We start from the raw sequence: 21,720 nt of genomic DNA on the forward strand, positions 1-21,720 counted from the left end.
TTCCCATGTATTGTAAAAGAGTCCCTGTGCTAACCCTTTGCCTCCTTTTACAGGAAGCGCATATGCCAGATTGAGGAGGGAGAACTGGGGACACTGCACCCCTTCTTCAGTCACATCTGTCAGCAATGGATGGCCTTTATGGGCCAGCTGGGTAGGTCCTGCTGTGAGACATATTGCAGTAGATGCTCTTTCCTGTTGTTGTATCATTCTATGTGTTTCCACTTTTTCTGTTTTGTTGTCTGCTGAAGCAGCATGTGCACTCAAGTCTGCTTCTCCATGTGCACCCATGATCTTTAACACCTTAGTACTTTTCTCATGCTGTGAGTGACTGGATCTCTTCATCAGAGCTGGCTGTGGTTCTCAGTACCTGTTCTTTCTTTGTCTGAGGATATCTTCTTGTTTCTCTGTCCATGCCCCCCCATACTTTCTTTTCTCACTTTCTCCTAAGCTGCACAGGTGTGTTTGTGGGGTGGGAAGAGATAGGGGATCATTGTACACAGATCAGGATTACATACCATAACATGCAGGTTGGAGATGCACAGACACACATTTACCTAAGCAATATCCCATAGTTCAACAAAAGAGGATATTAATCACATTTACATGTAGGTCATTTGGAGAGAGGTGGGAAAGAGCACAGATTGTTGTAGAAGAGTATTTTATGTTAAATATAATTTAGGACTTTCAGGGCAGTGACACCAAAAGCCATAACAAAGTGGTTACTTGTGTCCTAGTTAAGAGGTGTATTCAATTATTTTGATGGAGATTTCTTCGGGTGCTTGAGATCCGTTCTACATATATTGGGGGGACACTTTGTAATGTGCCTATCACCAGAACATGTTCAAAGGTTTCTCCTGGCCTGAGGGCATTCCCATGCTTCATTCATAGGTGCTTTTGGGTCCAAGAATACCAGACAGCAGGGAGATGAATGTCTGAAGTAGCAGAAAATACAAAGTCCTTTTCTTAGGTACCTTCTAGGTTTCTGGGTACTTGGTCATCTTTTCAAGATGTATCCTCTTGTTATCCTATATTATGTTATTTGTAAATCCATCCATGAGGGTATTCTGGTGCTCAGCAGGTGTGTGAGGCTAGCCCCAGAGTAGAGCTTACTTGAAGTGCCAGATATTCAGCTTTCTAGTGGAATTCAAGAAGCATGGAGGATGCTTTGTTTTGGAGTGGGAGGTAGTTTCATGCTTTAGGAGCGATGTATGAGAAGGCTCAACCTCCAGATATGCTTTGGTGGATGCGTTTGATGTTTACTAGTAAGGGTCGGGCGTGGTGCCTAGAGGGTTGGTGGAATGGCTGGTGGAAATGTTTGCAGCTGTTCAGGTAGGCTAGTTGTGATGTGTTTTGTCTGTGTGGGTGAGGAGCTTGAATTGTTTGCATTTTTGTATTGAGAGCCAATGGAGCATACACAGGTGTAGCGTGATGCGAGTCTGGTGTAGGAAGTTGAGGGCAAGTCTGGCTGCTGCGTTCTGGGTAGTCTCTTGTCTCTTCGTGAGTTGCTTGTTGATTCCTACGTAGAGGGAGTTCCCATAGTCCAGCCTGTTTGGGGGATGGTTTTTCTGGTGTTGTTTGATAGCTCTTTATCATCATCCTCTGTGTGAAAACAGAATGCAGTGACTGTATTGATCTGGGCGGGCATGTTCAATTTGTTGTCAATGATGATCTCAAGTTTTCTTGCTTGTGGGCGGTGGGTGGGGCCGAGGTCTAAAAGTCACCAGGTATAGTCCTACGGCGAGGCGTCTTTTCCAGATATCAACACTTCTGTATAGTGGGTTGGTGAAGTTGTTCTTAATGCTAGAGATTTATCTGAGAGAGGCAGTATAAGTTGTGTCTCGTTGGTGTAGGATAGGATGTTGTCATGGGTGCAGATGACATCATCCAGTGAATTCATGTACATGTTGAAGAGGATGGGACTGAGAGAGGATCCTTGAGGTACTCTGAAGATGCGTTCCTGGGCTTTTAAAGAGTAAGGTGTCAGGTTGACTGTCTGGGTTCTCCCAGTTAGAGAGAAGCATATCCATTGGAGGACTACCAGTTTTGTGCAGTCGTCTAATCATAATTGGGTGGGAGACACTATCGAAGGCTACTGAGAAATCCTTTGGAATGAGGGCTGTGGTTTCTCAGTCCAGGATCCTCCAGATGTTTTGCTGCATTGAGGGCCGTCTCAGTGCTGTGATTGGGTTTGAAGCCTGATTATGTGGTGTTAAGGAGCTGGTGGTCTGTGGGGTGTCTGTTGATTACTTTTTCAAGTACCTTGGCTGGTTGTGGTAGGAGGGTAATCAATTGGGAGTTTGGTCAGGTCTGCTGAGGGCTTCTTCAGGCGAGTGTTGACCATTGAATGCTTCTAAGAATGTTGCTGTGTCCAAGTGTTGCGGATTGGAGTGAGTGCTACGCTGATGGGGGTTGGATCCTTTGTTGAAAGCCTCGTGGGGGTGGGGGTAGGGGCCTGATGGGGCCATGTGGTCAAGGTGTCATCTCTGTTGTGATCTGCAAACTGGCAACAGTATTGCTAGGGTCAGGTTGACCGTTGAAGTTTTCATATATGGTTGTGATTTTGCTACTGAAGAGTTCAGAGGGGTTGTTTCACAGTTCTTGCAATGGGGTGAATTTTTCTGGCGGGGGCTGCTGCACGTTGAAGTCTTCAATAATCGAGATGATCTCTTTGCTACTGTTGGACCTGACTTTGATGCGTTCCGGTAGGTTCATTCTGCTAGTTTTCCTGGATTTGCTGGGAGTAGCGCCTCAGGGTGGTTTTAAAAGTGATTTTGTGCCTTCCTAGCTTACTCTCCACCGATGTTCAAGCTGTTTAGTGTTGTTTAGACATTCTCAGTCCTTTTGTGTATCATCTGACCTAGAAACGTTCTTCTTGTTAGCTTGCTCTACTTTTGTGGGGCCAATGTGTCGGTGAATGCAGAGATCCAGTTATTTTTTATGTCATTTGGTAGGTTGCTGGTGTGCTCTGCGGGGGGTTCTTGGTCTGGGAGAGGGCAGAGGTCCAGTGATTCTCTGCTATATTTTTCCAGCATAGGTGGTGATTGCTCTTCTGTGATGCTGAAACTTCATTTTGAAACTGATGACGAAGGGGTGGTCAGTCCAGGTGATGAGTGTGGATTTGTTGTTTGTGATGTTGAATGATGTGGTGACAGGTTCCAGATTGTGTCCGCCTGAATGGGTTGGGTCAGACACACATTGGGTGTTTTTTGGGCTTGTACCACCATGCTGGCACACCTGTCATTATTGTCATTATGTCTTGCTTTTGTTACGTTACAAAGCAATAGTGCATCACACATAGTTAATAAAATTTATAATTAAGGAACACTGTTACTCCAAGAAGAAGAAGACTTCAAGTATCTGGTATGCTGTATTTTTTTATTTTGGCTCCAGACTCACTCTAATCCAATGTGCTTGTGAAGGCATATCTTGTCCTTTACACAAATGAGATCCTGGACATGAAGGGGCATGCAAGCGTGCCCTCATTTGTCTGACAGTGGTCTACTGTCCCTGTCATGGTTTTAGTATTTAGAGGAGTAGTGGCTCTTTTTAAGATATATCGTGCAAAGGGTCCAGGGGTTCCCTTACCAGAGGACAAGGGCTTACTCTAGCAATCCCAATATGCTCTTTTTAGGGGTAGTGTGGTCGAGCAGCATTAGTTTTACCAGAGAGGAGTGTTAGTCATGTGCAAATATGCACACAGTCAATAAATGAGGCACACAACTCAAGAAGGAGAGCCACACCAATTTACAAAATTAACAAGTGTCATTATTATATATATATATATATATATATATATATATATATATTTAGGCACCAAAATGATCAGGTAAGTACGTTTTACAAGAGAAATACTTTCAGCTGTCAAAAGTCGACAGTGCATTTTTCAGAAGCAGCAATATTATCCTATGGAGGGAAAAGAACTACTGCAAGCAGGTATAGTATAGCGACTTATGGAACCAATCTCCTGGACTTAAGGTAGGTATAGGGCAAGGTCCAAGGCCACACCAACAGGTCACACCGGGTGGCACTGGTACGGCTGGGTGCAGAGGTGCAGTACAGCGTCTGGTCCCCCATGTTAGTTTATGGGGATCGGTCTGCTTCCAAAGAGGCTCCAGCCTTGGACTGGGAGGTCAGTGGGCTGAACCAGCAAGTGGGCTCAGCTCTCACATTGCTCAGGGACATGGGAACACCCTAGGTTCTCTTCTCCACAGGCCAGGGGCGACGGGTGCAGAGGTGTTTTGTGGTGTCTGGTTTTCGCCTCGAGAGCACTCGCAGTTGAGGGGGCCTCTGAACAGAGGCTGCAGGTGATGCTGGTGAGTCCACAGTGGGCAAGTCTAAGGTAGGCTTTGTCTCTGGAGGGCTGGGGGACCACGCTGGCACCATCGGTCCACTTCAGCTTGGGCTAGGTGTGCAGTTGTGTTTTCCGTTGTTGTATTTTCGGTGGTCCAGAGTCCTTGCAGTTCTCTTGGGGTGCCTGCAAGATGCAGGGAAGCAGCTCCGCTGTCCCACAGGAGTTCCGGGGTATTTGTTGAAGGCAGGCAGTCCTTCCAGGCTTTTGGAAGCACAACAGCTGCAGAGCGAGACAACTTTGGCGATATTCGTCGGGGGCAGCAGATAGGACGGCAGGGCTGATTCCAGGTCATGTGCTTCTTCCTCAGTCTTTGCTTTTGCACCTCCTGAGTGTTCTTCTTCGTAGCTCAGCAGGAATCGGATTTCCTGGTGCTAGGGGCTCCCCTAAATACTGAATTTAGCAATGTTTATGGGAGTGTAGGGTAGTAACCAATGGGCTACCTACCCTTGGGGTCACTACACCCCCATATGATCATATGAGGAGCTGCTGATTAGTCTCCTGATGGCACTGCAATTGGGTAGATGGTGAAGGGGAGGCAAAGAGAGCGGCTGCAGGCTATGAGGGTAAGGTGTAGGTGACCACTATAGGTGAGGCCAGTCTTTTTGTCTCCTTCCTAATAGTGATCGTTCATTGTGATAGTTCAGGGTGGGTGTTTATAGCCAGGTGCAGGTCCCACCTCTTAGGGCCTCTTTTATGGGTACCTGAGACTGCAGACCACCCTTCTGTGAGGAGCATCAATCTGCACAAAGGATGTGTCTGGAGAACAGCCTGGAGAGGACACATGAAAGAAGAGCCCCTCCAAACCAGTTCTGAAAGTGCAGTCTGACTGTATAAAACTCAGGCTAACTGACTCATTTGTTCTAGTTGCAAGTTCTTGTAGGCCAAGAAGGGGAGTGCTCCACTGTGTATTCAGATGACTGCTGTGCAACCGAAGCTCATGTTTGCATGACAGCCAGCTTTCCTTGGTTAAAAAGACATCATCTGGTGTCTTACCAGAAAGGAAGAAACTCTGCCTCTGTCCTAAAATGCATATAAGCCACCCTGCTTACTGAGAGAGGAAAGGAGCCTGCCAATCATATGAACTGTGCCTCATTGGGGTGTTCGGTGACATTTAGAGACAATCCCCAAATTTACTGTGGCATTGCGACAATGATCTGTCCTCGAGCGGGCTGTGCCACTCCATCAAACATTTGTGCTGTGGCATTGTCGTGCCACCTTAAGATGCCAGCATCTAGGCCGCCCTTTCACCCTTCACCACGCGGCTGAAGGCCTCACCTCACCCTAATCCCAGAAGAGGGTTTGTCACTTGCCGGAGACCTACAGCCCCAGTGCGGGAGCACCTTCATCTAGCTCATTTCTACCTAAAAGGAGTGAGCCAGAAACATGCTAGGCGTCCCTGCGAAAGATGAGAAAATAACATGTGAGGGGTGCTAAGTGAGCCCACAAACTAGTAAAAAAGAGGTAGCCCTCACTTGATACCTGCCCAGATAGAACTCAGTTATGAAAGTAAATGAAGGAAAGAGGAAAAAAAGTGAGCACCAGACCCTAAGCACAGTTTCTGTGCACCAGTAAAGTATTTGTATCTGTTGCCTTTCTTGTGTAGTATTAAGCTTTTTGTGTGTACTGAAATACACACAAAGTAAGGCACTGGGTTGGACGATAGTCACATGTTGCCCTGCTGAGTGAGTGTGCAGTTTTGAGCTTTCGCATCCCTGCACACTACTTCCCCGAGTACCCTGTGACTCATTGCCATCGCTACCACTGAGAGGTAGGGCTGAAGAGACTGTACTTGTCCCAGTTCGAAGATCCATAGTAGGTCTTGTCCTGGAACTCCTGAGGCAAACAATCCGAGCCCCAGTGGCTGATGTCCAGTAGCCACCGTCTACTTGCCCCATGGCCCTTTCTGAACTTAGTCTGACACAGGGGAATACATTACCAGATCTCTTTGGGCTGAACTATGTTCCCCGAATCTTCATTAAGGTGATGATGTTAGTGGTAACCTTAATTCACCTGCATGAGGTGCAGTTATACTACTTCTTGACTGTCTTGCCTGGTCCTCTTCTGAAGCCATCCTTTACACTTTGGATGGGTTACTCGTGTTTGTGTTCAGCTGTTGACTGTACATTCCAAGAATCCTTTCTGACTTCTGCCCAGGTGCTGTCCATCATGGAGCCATTTAGAATAAAAATCTTTCAGTGCAAGAGTTCTGGCTCATCAACAGAATGGCCTGATGAGAGTTGGACTTACATCCTTGAGCATTCAAGATAAGTCTCTTGAAAAGCTCAATAAGTTCCAGTGGTGTCTGCCAACTATAGGTAGTAGCGGGGCTGGCAAATGTGTAATGCACAGGCAAAATTATATTAACTAAAGACATGCATTACATTATACTTTTTTTTAACCATTTTTATTAGCATTTTGTGTAATATCACAGTTACATTTATATTTGTCATACCATCATGGCATATTTGTGCATAATCTGTAATCTCAACATAGGACTAGAAGGAACATAATTATAGTCACAGGAACATGCGGTTCAGTTTGAGCAAATCTTAACGATATTTAACTACAGTTAACCAGTTATTTGATGCCTGTTACTAATGTGGATGGCGTTTCATCACTATAGCACATCCCTTCATAATAGGGCCCATATTGAACCTAACAGGGTACACCTGTCCTGAGCGCTGCTGGGGGCTGTCAGGGTATGGCTCAAGAGGGGTGGTGTGGTATGCCCTGGTAGTCATGGGTGCAATGTCAACCACCCTCCCCCTCCTGCTATGCTTGCAAGTCCCGGAGCAGTACCTCCCAGGCCACCGCCATGGGGGTGTTTACGCCGGCCGCATGCTTCCTCCTTTCTCAGTGCCACTGCCTCTGCACGCCCCCCCCCCCCCCTTAAGTGTCGCTGAACACCAGTGTGCTACTCCAGGCAAGTGTGAAGCTTTCCAATACATGGCAATTAGTCTCCAGGCCATCAGTAGTGCTAAATCAATGAAGTGGTTTGTGGCTATATCTGCTTTCAAGCGTCGAAACAGACCTAACAGTGCTCCCTCCTTTGTACACACGTCCGCTTGGCCAGTCACCACCTCCAGTACATTATTGTTTTAATGTTAAGATGTTTAAAACTGTAATGTAGTGCATGTCTGTGACTTAGGGCGTACATACACACATAAAATACATATATAAACACATAAAATGCATACGAAAGTAAATAAGTCACTGTTCGATGGCATCTGTCGCTGTAGATACACATGGTATGCATGAGCTCGCCATCTGGTGTTGGGTCGGAGTGTTACAAGTTGTTTTTCTTCGAAGAAGTGTTTTCGAGTCACGGGACCGAGTGACTCCTCCTTCTGTGCTCATTGCGCATGGGCGTCGACTCCATCTTCGATTGTTTTCTTTCCGCCATCGGGTTCGGACGTGTTCCTGTCGCTCCGGGTTTCGGAACGGAAAGATAGCTGAAAACGGAAGATTTTCGACGGTATCGTTGCGATCCGGTTCGAGATAGACACATACGACGACGCGTTAACATCGAAGCGCTTCGGTGCCCTTCGGGGTAGATTTCGGCACCCCGTCGGGGCCTAGTCGGCCCGACCGCGTGGAGAACAACGCCGATGGAACGGACCCCGTTTCGATTCTGCCCCGAATGCCACAACAAATATCCTTATACGGACCTACACTCGGTCTGTAACCTGTGCCTGTCACCCGAGCACAGCGAAGAATCCTGTGAGGCCTGTCGGGCGTTCCGGTCCCGAAAAACTCTGCGCGACCGTCGAGCGAGGAGACTGCAGATGGCGTCCTCGCCAAAGGAGCGTCGACAGTTCGAGACAGAAGAGGAACAGGAGGAATCCTTTTCCATCCAGGATTCAGACTCCGACGAGCTAGACTCTACAAAAACTGTGAGTAAGACGTCGAGATCAGAACTTAAAAAAGGAAAGAAGGCCCAGGGGACGCCACTGCCAACCGGCCATGGCTCCACCCAAATTCTCGGTGACCAACAATCGGCACCGAAAAAGGCCCATTCAGTGTCGAGATCGTCCGACTTCGGTCGAGACACCGGCACGCAGCCTCCTCGGGACCGAGAGAGTGCTAAACAGAAGCATCGACACCGAGAGTTCGGTGTCGACACGGATCGACGCCGAGACAGTGGCGCCGAAGACCATAGAGGCCAAGAATTTTCGGCACAGAAAAAGAGGAAGGTTACCTCGGAGCCGAAAAAACAATCAACAGGGTTTTCGGAGCCGAAAAAAGCGACATCAGACCCTGTTTCAGGCTCCTATACTGAAGAGCATTCTATGTCTTCACAAATGAAGAAACATAGATTTGAACAAGAACTGCAATCCACTGACGTGGATCACACGCAAAAGCGTATCTTTATTCAGCAGGGGACTGGGAAGATCAGTACCCTTCCACCTGTCAAACGAAAGAGAACGCTTCAGTTTACTCCTCAGCAACAAACAGCACAAAAGGTAACACCTCCTCCCTCGCCTCCACCTGTAACTCCGGCTTCGCCAACTTACACCCCGTCACATTCGCCAGCTCACACCGCCATGAGCCACGATGACCACGATCAGGATGCGTGGGACTTGTACGACGCACCAGTGTCTGATAACAGCCCAGACACATACCCAACTAGGCCATCACCACCGGAAGACAGCACAGCCTACTCACAAGTGGTGGCTAGAGCAGCACTATTCCATAATGTGGAACTACACTCGGAACAAGTAGAGGATGATTTTTTATTTAACACCCTCTCTTCAACCCACAGCTCCTACCAAAGCCTGCCGATGCTCCCAGGCATGCTACGCCATGCAAAGGACATTTTCAAGGAGCCAGTTAAAAGTAGGGCAGTGACGCCTAGGGTGGACAAAAAGTTTAAGGCGCCTCCTACGGACCCTGTATTCATCACCTCTCAGTTGCCACCAGATTCTGTGGTGGTAGGGGCTGCCAGAAAACGGGCAAATTCACACACTTCTGGGGATGCACCTCCCCCAGATAAAGAAAGCAGGAAGTTCGATGCAGCCGGGAAGAGGGTTGCTGTCCAAGCAGCAAACCAGTGGCGCATCGCAAATTCACAAGCGCTGCTAGCGCGATACGACAGAGCCCACTGGGATGAGATGCAGCATCTCATTGAACATCTCCCAAAAGATCTGCAAAAAAGAGCAAAACAGGTTGTTGAGGAGGGTCAAAACATTTCCAACAATCAAATACGCTCCTCCATGGATGCAGCAGACACGGCCGCAAGGACCATTAATACATCGGTTACCATCCGTAGGCACGCATGGCTCAGAACGTCTGGATTCAAGCCAGAAATTCAGCAGGCAGTGCTTAACATGCCAGTAAACGAAAAACTTCTGTTCGGTCCGGAGGTCGACACAGCCATAGAAAAGCTCAAGAAGGACACTGACACTGCCAAGGCCATGGGCGCACTCTACTCCCCGCAGAGCAGAGGATCTTATAACACCTTCCGCAAAACACCTTTTAGAGGAGGGTTTCGGGGTCAGGCCACACAAGCTAGCACCTCACAGTCCGCACCGCCCACCTACCAGGGACAGTACAGGGGAGGTTTTCGGGGCCAGTATAGAGGGGGGCAATTCCCTAGGAATAGAGGAAGATTTCAAAGCCCCAAAACCACTACCAACAAGCAGTGACTCACACGTCACTCACCCCTCCCACACAACACCAGTGGGGGGGAGGATACGTCAATATTACGAAGCATGGGACAAAATAACTACAGACACATGGGTCCTAGCAATTATCCAACATGGTTATTGCATAGAATTCCTGCAATTCCCTCCAGACATACCACCAAAATCACAAAATGTATCAAAATACCATTCACAGCTTCTAGAGATAGAAGTTCAAGCACTACTGCAAAAAAATGCAATAGAATTAGTACCAAGCACACAAATAAACACAGGAGTTTATTCACTGTACTTCTTGATACCAAAAAAGGACGAAACACTGAGACCAATTCTAGACCTCAGAGTAGTAAACACATTCATCAAATCAGACCACTTTCACATGGTCACACTACAAGAAGTGTTACCATTGCTCAAAAAACACAACTACATGACAACCCTAGACCTCAAGGACGCATATTTCCATATACCAATACATCAATCACACAGGAAATATCTAAGGTTTGTATTCAAAGGAATACATTACCAATTCAAAGTATTGCCTTTTGGTTTAACAACCGCTCCAAGAGTATTCACAAAATGCCTAGCAGTAGTCGCTGCACACATCAGAAGGCAGCAAAAACATGTGTTCCCGTATCTAGACGACTGGCTAATCAAAACCAGTTCGCTCACACAATGCTCAAACCACACAAATCAAGTCATACAAACCCTCGACAAACTAGGGTTCACCGTCAACTTTGCAAAATCAAACATTCTGCCAAGCAAAGTACAGCAATATCTAGGAGCCATAATAGACACGACAAAAGGAGTAGCAACGCCAACTCCACAAAGGATCCACAATTTCAACAGAGTCATTCAACACATGTCTCCAAACCAAACAATACAAGCAAGAACAATACTACAGCTCCTAGGCATGATGTTCCTCATACATAGCCATTGTCCCAAACGCAAGACTGCACATGAGGCCCTTACAACAGTGCCTAGCCTCACAGTGGTCTCAAGCACAGGGTCACCTTCTAGATCTGGTGTTGCTAGACCGCCAAACTTACCTCTCGCTTCTATGGTGGAACAGTATAAATGTAAACATAGGGCGGCCTTTCCAAGACCCAGTGCCACAGTACGTAATAACAACAGATGCTTCCATAACAGGGTGGGGAGCACATCTCAATCAACACAACATAAGAGGACAATGGAACATACATCAAACAAAACTGCATATAAATCATCTAGAATTATTAGCAGTTTTTCAAGCACTAAAAGCTTTCCAACCAATCATAACCCACAAATACATCCTTGTCAAAACAGACAACATGACAACGATGTATTATCTAAACAAACAAGGAGGAACACATTCAACGCAGTTAAGCTTGTTAGCTCAAAAAATATGGAAGTGGGCAATCCACCATCAAATTGGTCTAATAGCACAGTTTATTCCGGGGATCCAGAATCAGCTGGCAGACAATCTCTCTCGAGATCACCAGCAAGTCCACGAATGGGAAATCCACCCACAGATTCTGAACACCTACTTCACACTCTGGGGAACACCACAAATAGACTTATTTGCAACAAAAGAGAACGCAAAATGCCAAAACTTCGCGTCCAGATACCCACACAAGCAATCCCAAGGCAATGCCCTATGGATGAACTGGTCAGGAATATTTGCTTACGCTTTTCCTCCTCTCCCTCTCCTTCCTTACCTAGTAAACAAATTGAGTCAAAACAAACTCAAACTCATTTTAATAGCACCAACTTGGGCAAGACAACCCTGGTACACAACACTGCTAGATCTGTCTGTAGTACCACACATTAAACTGCCCAACAAACCAGATCTGTTAACGCAACACAACCAACAGATCAGACACCCGGACCCAGCATCGCTGAATCTAGCAATCTGGCTCCTGAAATCCTAGAATTCGGACACTTACAACTTAGCCAAGAGTGTATGGAAGTCATAAAGCAGGCCAGAAGGCCATCCACTAGACACTGCTACGCAAGTAAGTGGAAAAGATTTGTTTGGTACTGCCATCATAATCAGATACAACCACTAGACGCAACTCCAAAACATATAGTAAATTACTTGCTCCATTTACAAAAAGCAAAGCTAGCCTTCTCTTCTATTAAAATACACCTTGCAGCAATATCTGCATACCTGCAAACTACCTATTCAACTTCCTTGTATAAAATACCAGTTATCAAAGCATTCATAGAAGGGCTTAAAAGAATTATACCACCAAGAACACCACCTGTTCCTTCATGGAACCTAAACGTGGTTCTAACAAGACTCATGGGCCCACCTTTCGAACCCATGCACTCTTGCGGAATACAATTCCTAACCTGGAAAGTTGCCTTTCTCATCGCCATTACATCTCTAAGAAGAGTAAGTGAAATTCAAGCGTTCACAACACAAGAGCCTTTTATACAAATACATAAAAATAAGGTCGTCCTACGACCTAATCCAAAATTTTTACCAAAAGTTATTTCACCATTCCATCTAAATCAAACGGTAGAACTACCAGTTTTTTTCCCACAGCCAGATTCTGTGGCTGAAAGAGCACTACATACATTAGATGTCAAAAGAGCATTAATGTACTACATTGACAGAACAAAAAACATCAGAAAAACTAAACAGCTATTTATTGCATTCCAAAAACCTCATGTAGGTAACCCAATATCAAAACAAGGTATAGCCAGATGGATAGTTAAATGCATCCAAATCTGCTACCTTAAAGCAAAAAGACAACTGCCCATTACTCCCAGGGCACATTCAACAAGGAAAAAAGGTGCTTCAATGGCCTTTTTAGGAAACATCCCAATGCAGGAAATATGTAAGGCAGCCACTTGGTCTACGCCTCACACATTCACCAAACACTACTGTATAGATGTGCTATCCGCACAACAAGCTACAGTAGGTCAAGCTGTATTAAGAACTCTATTTCAGACAACTTCTACTCCTACAGGCTAAACCACCGCTTATGGGGAACTAACTGCTTACTAGTCTATGCATACCATGTGTATCTACAGCGACAGATGCCATCGAACTGAAAATGTCACTTACCCAGTGTACATCTGTTCGTGGCATCAGTCGCTGAGATTCACATGGACCCACCCACCTCCCCGGAAGCCTGTAGCAGTTCAGAAGTTACCTTCAATTTTGTACATTTGTATATATATTATTTAATCCTTTAATAGGTACATACTTACATTTTTCATTGCGCGGGCACTATTACTATAGTACAACTCCTACCTCACCCTCTGCGGGGAAAACAATCGAAGATGGAGTCGACGCCCCCCCCCCCCCCCCCCCCCCCCATCCTGACACTCGTCTCGGGACACAGGTTTGCTGAGTTAATGAAAAAAAAATGGTAATAATGTGTATTACCATTTTATTTTTCATCTGGGGGCATTTTAATTAGTGGGGCTATGCTGCTATGCCCTGGTAAGTTCTGTATGTAGCTCTTACTTGCATGTTCTTTTCTGTCAGTCTAGCATTCTGTGAATATTGTGTGTTTGCTGAGTTGTTATATATTTGGCATGTGTGACGTGGCTAGTGAGAGCTTTCCGGCAGGCCCTGAGCAACGTAGGGCCTCTTATGCAGTGGCGTAGCGTGGGTTGTCAGCACCCGGGGCAAGGCAAGTAATTTGCGCCCCCTAACCCGTGGATTTTAGCACTCGAGTCTCTTCCAAGATGTTGCGACCGGTGCGGCCGGCCCCCCCTGCACCCCCCACGCTACGCCACTGCTCTTATGTACAGACGATTCACGATGCACAGGATGTGGCCAAATTTGTTATTCGCACAGTTCTGGCTACTACTGTTTGCCTGTAAGGGGCACTAGGTAATAGTGTTGATTGGATTGGTCCACAGGAATCTCTGGTGATATACAGGCCTCCCTCAGGGTCCCTTTCCATGAGTCAGTCTGCATTAGAACACTTTAAGGACGTGTTGTACTCTTTGGGGCTGTTCGACCCTTGCTAAACAGTTCCCTCATCAAATCAGGAAGCTTAGAGCTTTTCCTGAGGGGGTCTGTAGACACAGACAGCCTTCTCAAGCATTGCAACAAGCACCTCAGTCCTTTTGAGGCTGTGGAGATGGGTCTGGCAGGCAGCATGTGGCCGGCAGGAGCATCAGTCCTCCAGTTCCCCTGCTACAAGTCACTACTTTTGTTTTTCCTTAGTGGCGCATGCCCAGTCAGTGGTGGGGGCAGGATTTGACATTTCCTTCTGGGTTAGAGGACCATCACATCAGAGAGATGGCTCTTACAAGTAGTACAAAATGTCTGTGCCCTACCTTTTCTTTCTGCCCTGCCCACTATTGTTCTCATATCAGATCACATTTCCAATGTGCACCTGTCCATCCTGTTGCATCAGGTGGGGCCATTGCCCTCCAAAGGTTCCCCGACCTGGATAGACTATTGGGTTGTTACTCTCGCTGTTACCTCTTTCCAAAAAAGGACATGGACCTCCAGCCTGTTTTAAACGTATAACCTCTGAATGCCTTCTTGCAGAAGGACAAATTCAAAGGGCACTCGCTGGCCCAGATTCTGCCTGCTCTGGACCCTGGCAGCTGGATAATGTGTTTGCACCCGCAAGACTCCTATTCTATATTCCCATTCTGCAGTCCCATAGACCTTATTTGCATTTCATGGTAGTTCAGGAGCTTTTTAATTTTGCTTTGCTCCCTTTTGGCCTCACCAGTCCCCTTCGGGGCTTCAAAAGTGATGCCAGTGATTGCAGTCCAACTTTGGATGTCGGACATACCGGCATTAGTGTAGCTGGACTACTGGCTGTTGAAGGAGGCTCACCACAGTCAGTTTTGGCCCTCCTCCAGATGACTGGGAACCTCTTGATAGAGTTTGGGTCACTGTCAAAGAGCCACAATCCCTCCTGACTCCTTTCCAGAGGCCCCCATTCATTGGAGCAATGCAATAAGACTAGGACTTTGGGACCTTGGATCGCTCCTAGAGCAGCTCTGAGGCTTCTTGGCCTCTAAGCTTCCTGCATTATCCTTGTCAGCTATGCCAGATGGCACTTATGGGCTCTGCAATTGAAAAGTTCCACTGTTCCCAACGTCGGGGCATTCCGAGCTCCACATCAGTCTTCTGTAGTTGCAGGCCAGGCTAGTTGTCTAGCTCTGAAGGTCGTCCTGCCATTCATCAAGGGGAGGCTGGTGCTAGTTCTCATGGACAACATCACCACCATGTGTTACTGCAACAAGCAGGGCGGAGTGGGGTCCTGGGTCATGTCAGGAAGCTTCACGCCTATGGAAGTGCTGGAATGTCAGAGCATTTTCCTGACACTGAATCAACTGGCAGAATCCCTAATTGCCATGGCGGATAAACTGAGCTGGACGTATCTGTTCGATAATCAGAGGCATCTACATCGAAATGTGCAGTGTCATACATTTTGTGCCTTAGATATTCTGTTAGAACACTCCGTAGGAGATGTTTTATGGCTGAGATGGAACACTGGACTCCTGTACACCTTGGTGCCCCGGCCAAGAGTTCTGAAAAAGATCACGAACCAGCTGACCCCGTTCATCGTGGTAGCGCCGGACTGATCCAGGAGGGTGTGGTATGAAAACCTTCTGGGCATGAGCATCTGTCCTCCAATCTGGTTACGACTTCATGAGCATCACCTGTCTTGGCAACCTGGCAAGGTTCTCCATCCAAATCTGCACAATCTAACCTCCATGTATGGAAACTGAACGACAGCAATTGACAGTGTTAAATCTGCATCCTGAAATAGTGGATGCTAACTTTGCCATCAGGAGCCCTTCCATGAAATATCTTTATACCGCACAAGGGGGCAGTTTTGTGGCCTGGTGTGGCATTCGCAAGGCTGACCCTTAACAAGCAAATCTGTTGGACATCTATTTCTTTGTTTTACCCTTAGGTCCCAGCAGGGTCTTGTGTTGGGCACAATTAAAGGTTTTTAGCCATTTTTTACAATGTTTTCCAGACTAACCATCCTTGTTTAAACCTGTTTTGATGAGATTTTAAAGGTTTGGCACACATGTTTTCTTTCAAACTGTTTGTGATGCCACAGTGGGACCTTAACTTGGTCTTGACATTTCTCATATGAACGCCCTTCAAACAAATGTATAGCTGCTCACTGCATCTCTTGATTTTAAAGACCTTCAGCCTCTTTGTGACTCTGGTAGTTCACTGCGTGAGTGAACTTTTGGTATTTCAGGTACATTGGCCATACGATACCTTTTCCCCCGGACAAGTTGATGCTCGATCCTCATTCTTGCCAAACTACTCCGTTCCATGATGGCCAATATATCCCTCTGCCAGCATTCTTTGCTCCCCGTCACTCTCGAAAGAGGGGTAGGTGATCCATCAACTGGACCCCAAAAGGGCTTTAAGCTTTTATGTGATTGTTCCATGGACAATCAATTGTTTGAGGTTCTCCGGAGTGAAGAAAGAGAAGGCTGAGCAGAAGAGGGCCCTGTTGAGGTGGATAGTCCTCTGCATCAATATTTGTTTTGCCACCAGGTCTAAGGCTGCCACCACTTCATTGGCACCCGCAGTGCCTGTCCTTGACATTTGCTGGGCTGTGACATGGGCGTTACTACCCATGTTCACAAAACACTTGGGTGTGGCGGGAAGGACATTTCACCCACTCGGTTCTGCAGGGCTGTGAGGAATGAGTCCTCTCCACTGGTCCGTTGCCTGGGATGGTACTATTTGGTATGTATTCTAAGGCGAAGTACAAGTATCCATCAGAAGAACAAGTTACCTTCGATAATGCACTTTCTGGTAGATACTCTAGCTACAAATTTGTCACGTCCCTCTCACCTCGTTCTGTGGAGTGCCTTATTTTTTCACATCTAAAAAGGTCTCCAGTTAGGAAACATATCACGTGTACCAAAAATTGTTCAGGCAACACGGTGCGGAAAGGGAAAAGGCAGAAACTGATGTTGGCATGTAAGGCATATTGTCATTGTGAAGCTGCTTACTGCCACCTAGTGGCGTGCAAGTGCATCTGGGGAGCATTGTAAGATGAGGAATCTAGGACTCGAAAGCCTATCCACCAGAAAGCGTGTTACTGAAAGTAAGTACCTTGTTCATCTGTTTCTGTCTGGATTGGCTCTTAGGATCTCACATCCATTATATAACAGTGACTTAAAATCTTTTGCCTGGATGGCAGTGTTTTTGGAGGCTAACACTTCTGCCCAAAATGTCACAAAGTTGCAGGCGTTTGTCTAGTTGCAAGACCTCAGTTTTCTATTCTTGCACTCAGTTTTATTTCTCAGTGAAGTATTTTCCCTAAATAAATTAAAATATTGTGCTCTCTACCTTTTTCTTAATCATGTTGATCCATGGATTCTTCAACTTTTATCTTGTCTGAATGATATCCTTACACTACTCAGCCATGTGTAAACTCCCTAAAGAGGCATACTTCCATGGATATCTGGCTCTGGATAGATTTTAATGTGAATTCTGGAAATCCACAAGGTTGCTGGCTCTTCCCACCCTGTAAAAAGAGCCAAGGCTGCTTTAGTGACTTTTCAGCACAGTGTTGTTCGGGAGGTTATCTGCAAAGCAGCCAGTTGGTCGAAATGGAATATATCATACAACCACTCTGTTCTGAATGTGAGCTGCAGTGATGATGCTAGTTGTGGCCTGCCTTTATTGAATTAACTTTTTGGCTAGTTATGTTATGTTGTGTTGTGTTGATTTCTATAGCGCACTAACCACCCAAGAGGGTATGTAGGTGTGTGGTCCCCAAGATTCTCAAGAACTCAACTCAAAAAGTGAGGCGGAGGCTCTGATGTGTTGAGCGGAGGTCATTTCATGTCTTGGGTGCAGTGTGGAAGGACCTCCAGTTCTGCTTTTGCGGATGTGGGAATTGTGTGCAAGTGAGAGTAAGGCAGAGCGTAGGTGTCTAGTGTGTTGGTGAAAATGTATGCGGCAGTTCAGGTATTCTACTCCTGTGATGTGTATGGCTTTGTATGCATGCATGAGAAGTTTGGATTGGATGCCAATGTGAATGGGTAGCCAGTGAAGCTTTCTGAGGTGCATTGTGATGGGGGGGTGGCGTAGGAGGTTGAATATGAGTCTTACAGCTGTCTTTTGGATTGTCTGGATTCTGTGTAGGAGTTTTTTTTTGTGATGATTTTGGCATAGAGAGTGTTGCTGTAGTCCAGCCTGCTGCTGGTGATTTATTTTTTGACAGTCTGTCCTGTATTCTGAGGCAACAATTTGAAGATCTTTCACAGCGTGTGTAGGATGTGGAAGCAGGAGGTGCACACTACGTTGACTTGAGCCGTGCTGTTGAGCTTGTAGTCTAAGATGATTCCTAGATTTCTCGTTTTTTGAGTGGGTCCCGGCTTCGATGGCCACCAGATGGAGTCCAATGGGGAGGTCTTGCTGATAAACACCAGTACTTCCGTCTTGTCGGAGTTGAGCTTCAGGCAATTGGTTCACATCCAAACTGCTACGATGGATATGCAGTTGGTGATGTTGGTTCTGGTGGTGGTTGTCTTGTCCATCAGAGAGAGGATGGAGTTGGATGTCATCGCCGTAGGATGGGGCTGATGGGGGACCCCTCCGGGACTCCACATATCAGTTTACTGGTCTCTGTTGTGAAGGGTGGCAGCCTGACTCTTTTTGGGTTCTTCCCATGAAAAAGGAACAGGTCCGTTTTGAGAGCACGTCCTTGGATGCCAGTGTTGTGGAGTGCTCTGATTGAATCAATCAGTATTTGTAGAGCGCTGCTTATCACCCCGAGGGGTGTCCAGGCGCTGGGGGATGGTAACCCTTGGTCAAGAGCTAGGTCTTTAGTTCCCTCCTGAAGTCGGCAAGAGAGTGGGAGGTCTGGAGATGGAGGGGCAGGTCGTTTCATGACTTGGTGGCGAGGTAGGAGAAATAACAACCTCCTCTGCGGCTCTGCCGATGCGGGGGATATGTGCGAGGGATGAAGATCGGAGGTGTCTGGCAGGCTGGTGGATTAAGGGGTGTTGTGGGAGACAGTTTCGAAGATCGCGGAGAGGTTGAGCAGGATGAGGACCTCCATCTCATCACTCCAGGATGATTTGAATGTCTTCATTGGCTGAAATGAGTGCTCTTATGGTGCTGTGGTTCTTTCTGAGTACCGATTAAGTGTTGTGTAGAAGATAGTGAAGTTGGAGGTGGGTTATGAGTTGCTTGTTGATGGCCTTCTTAGTCACTTTGGCTGCATATGGGGGGGCATGAAGATGGGTGGGCTGTTGGCTTGGTTGTTGGCATCTTGAGAAGGTCATTGATTTCTGCAAGTTTCCATTCATCCTGGAAAGTGGTAGACGTGATGGAGGTTTTGATGATTTGGGTCACAGCGGGCCTGATTGGTGATGTCTTCACATTGTAGATTTGAAGGGAGTATGGGTCCGCTGGGCCCCTGAGTGGATTGTTCCCATGATTGCTGCTGTGCCATTTCTGGTGAGGATTGTCCATCCATTCAGGTGACCATCTTGGTTGGTGGTGGGTAGGTTAGCAATGAGTTCTCGGGTGTTGGGTTCGTGTGGCAAGTTGCTGTAGATGTTTGTGATTTTACTATGATATAAGTTGAATAGATTGTCACAGAATTGTTGGGATGCAGTGATGTTATCAGTGGCTGAGGGTGAGGTGAAATCCTTGATGATCAAGAAGATCTTCTTGCAGCTGTTAGCGCTTCCTTCGATGCGGTTCACTAATGCTTTTTCCTTGTCTCTTATTTGCTGATGATAGCATCTGACTGCAGTCTTGTAGGTAGTTCTGTCGGTGGTGTCATGGCTGTCTCCCCATTTCCTTTTTAGCTATTTATAGTTTCCTTTGGTGTCTTGGAGATCTTTTTTGTACCAGCTGGAATGCTTGTTTGATCTACCATGGTTGTTCAGTTTGAGGTGTGAGGGAGTCACACAGTTCTTGATCCAGTTGTTGATGTCCTTGCCGAGGTTGTCTGTGAGGGAGGTTGATCTATGCTGAGGGTGCTGAGCTGCTTCTTTGATTTTGACCCAGTTGCAGCTTGGAATGCTGAACCTGGTAGGGGTGTTGACTTTAGGTGTGATTTGGAAGTGGTTGATGGAGTGGTCGGTCCATGTGAGCGATGTGGTGAAGTTGGAAGATGGGATCCAATGTGTGTCCTTCGATATGTGTTGGTTCTGAGATGAACTGGGTGAGTCCAACGTTGCTTAAAATTTCAAGGAGTGCTGTCGAGGAGGGGTCCTTTAGGGCTTTTAGGTGAAAGTTGAGGTCACTGAGGTGAATGTAGGCTCTGGAGTCGATGGTGAGTGGGGTGACGAAGTCGGTGATGAGGTTGGTAAAAGGTGGCTTGTGCTTCAGGTGGCCAGTAGGCAAGGTTTCTGGTCAAGGTGAAGGTTTTGGAGATTTGCAGTTTGAAGTGCAGGTATTCCAGGAATGGGGTGACATTCACTTTGAATTTTGTGCATTTAATAGATTCATTGTAGATAATAGCAAAGTCCTCCTCCTGGCTTGCGAAGGTGGTCCTGCCGAGCGATCTCGTAGCCCGATGGGATTGCTGCATCAATATCAGGAGCCAGTGATGCGTTGAGACATGTTTTTGTGATGAAGAGGTTGTTGGGTGCTTCGTTGCTCAGCAGGTTCCATATTTTGGTTGCATGTTTGCTAAGCGATTGTGTGTTGACAAGCATGCATGCAAGTGGGTGTTGATGTGTGGGTTTGCTGTGGCGTGTAGTGCAGGGTGTAGGCATTGTTGGTGCTTGTGTGCCATGTGTGTTAGGACGGGGTGTTGAGGGCATTGGTAGTATTTAGGTGGGGGTGTGGGTGCCTGGCTGCCCGAGAGCTGACAGTGGGTGCAGGTCAAAACGTCTACCGTGGTGGGAGGCACAGTATGGCAGCACTTGGGGAAACAGGCCTGGGTTCTAGCTACCTAAGGAGTGCTTCGCAGTATCTCTGGACTGTCATCAGATCAGGGTTTCTGGCGCTGGCCGCGGTCCAGGTGCGGATGGGCGCACATGCTTCCTGACTCTATCATGTTTTGGCTCTTCCGTCTCCAAGTGATGGTCCTGCACCAATCCCTGTGGCAGATGGCATCTACTGGGCTGGAAGATGGAGGGGACTAAGGGAGACCAGCACAAGAAGAGCTGTCATGAGTGGTCCCCAGTTTACTCTTATGTGGCTCTCTGTTCTCCATCGACTCTGCTGCTGAATTGTCTACGGTCCTCAAGACTCTCAAGAGGAGGCCCCTGAGGAGCGATACAACTTAGGCAACAACCAGGGGAGAATCAGTACAACTAATGAACACTGCCTAAGAAAATTAACCAAAACGAGAACCATAAATACACGATGTATTAATTAAACATATACTCATTGGAGCATGATACATACCTATGAGGCATCAATAAACAAAAACATAGATTTATCATGAATTTATTATGTCACAATACAATGAGTATAAGACAATCAAAAAGACAGATCCGTGTCTAATATGTACACAATATTACTTTCCACCAATCCTTTTAGGTCGACCAGCACATATTGTATTAATTAAATGGGGGGCCTCAGACAACCACACTAAAAACGTTTAGAATCAACATACGTACGTGCATACACACACTACATACTACATGCATTCAAAGAATCACCCATAATCTAAAAACAAAGCAAAACTGGGGGAAGCTCAAGGTCACCCAGCTAACACATAGAGCTGTCTGAGTCATTTCATGAGCCATAGTACACATACATATAATGCACTGTTCGATGGCATCTGTCGCTGTAGATACGCATGTTCTGCA

General features: G+C 46.7%; 1 protein-coding gene across 1 annotated transcript in view; it reads left to right on the forward strand.

Annotated features, from left to right (window-relative positions):
* Nucleotides 1-21,720, forward strand: part of SZT2 (SZT2 subunit of KICSTOR complex) — a 606,663-nt gene that overhangs the window by 418,714 nt on the left and 166,229 nt on the right. Inside the window, exon 55 of the mRNA XM_069227802.1 lies at nucleotides 54-151. Coding sequence (XP_069083903.1) covers nucleotides 54-151 — 98 coding nt within the window. The remainder of the gene's footprint in view (nucleotides 1-53; nucleotides 152-21,720) is intronic.

This window comes from Pleurodeles waltl, chromosome 4_1, assembly GCF_031143425.1.
Source record: "Pleurodeles waltl isolate 20211129_DDA chromosome 4_1, aPleWal1.hap1.20221129, whole genome shotgun sequence".
Taxonomy (NCBI): Eukaryota; Metazoa; Chordata; class Amphibia; order Caudata; family Salamandridae; genus Pleurodeles; species Pleurodeles waltl.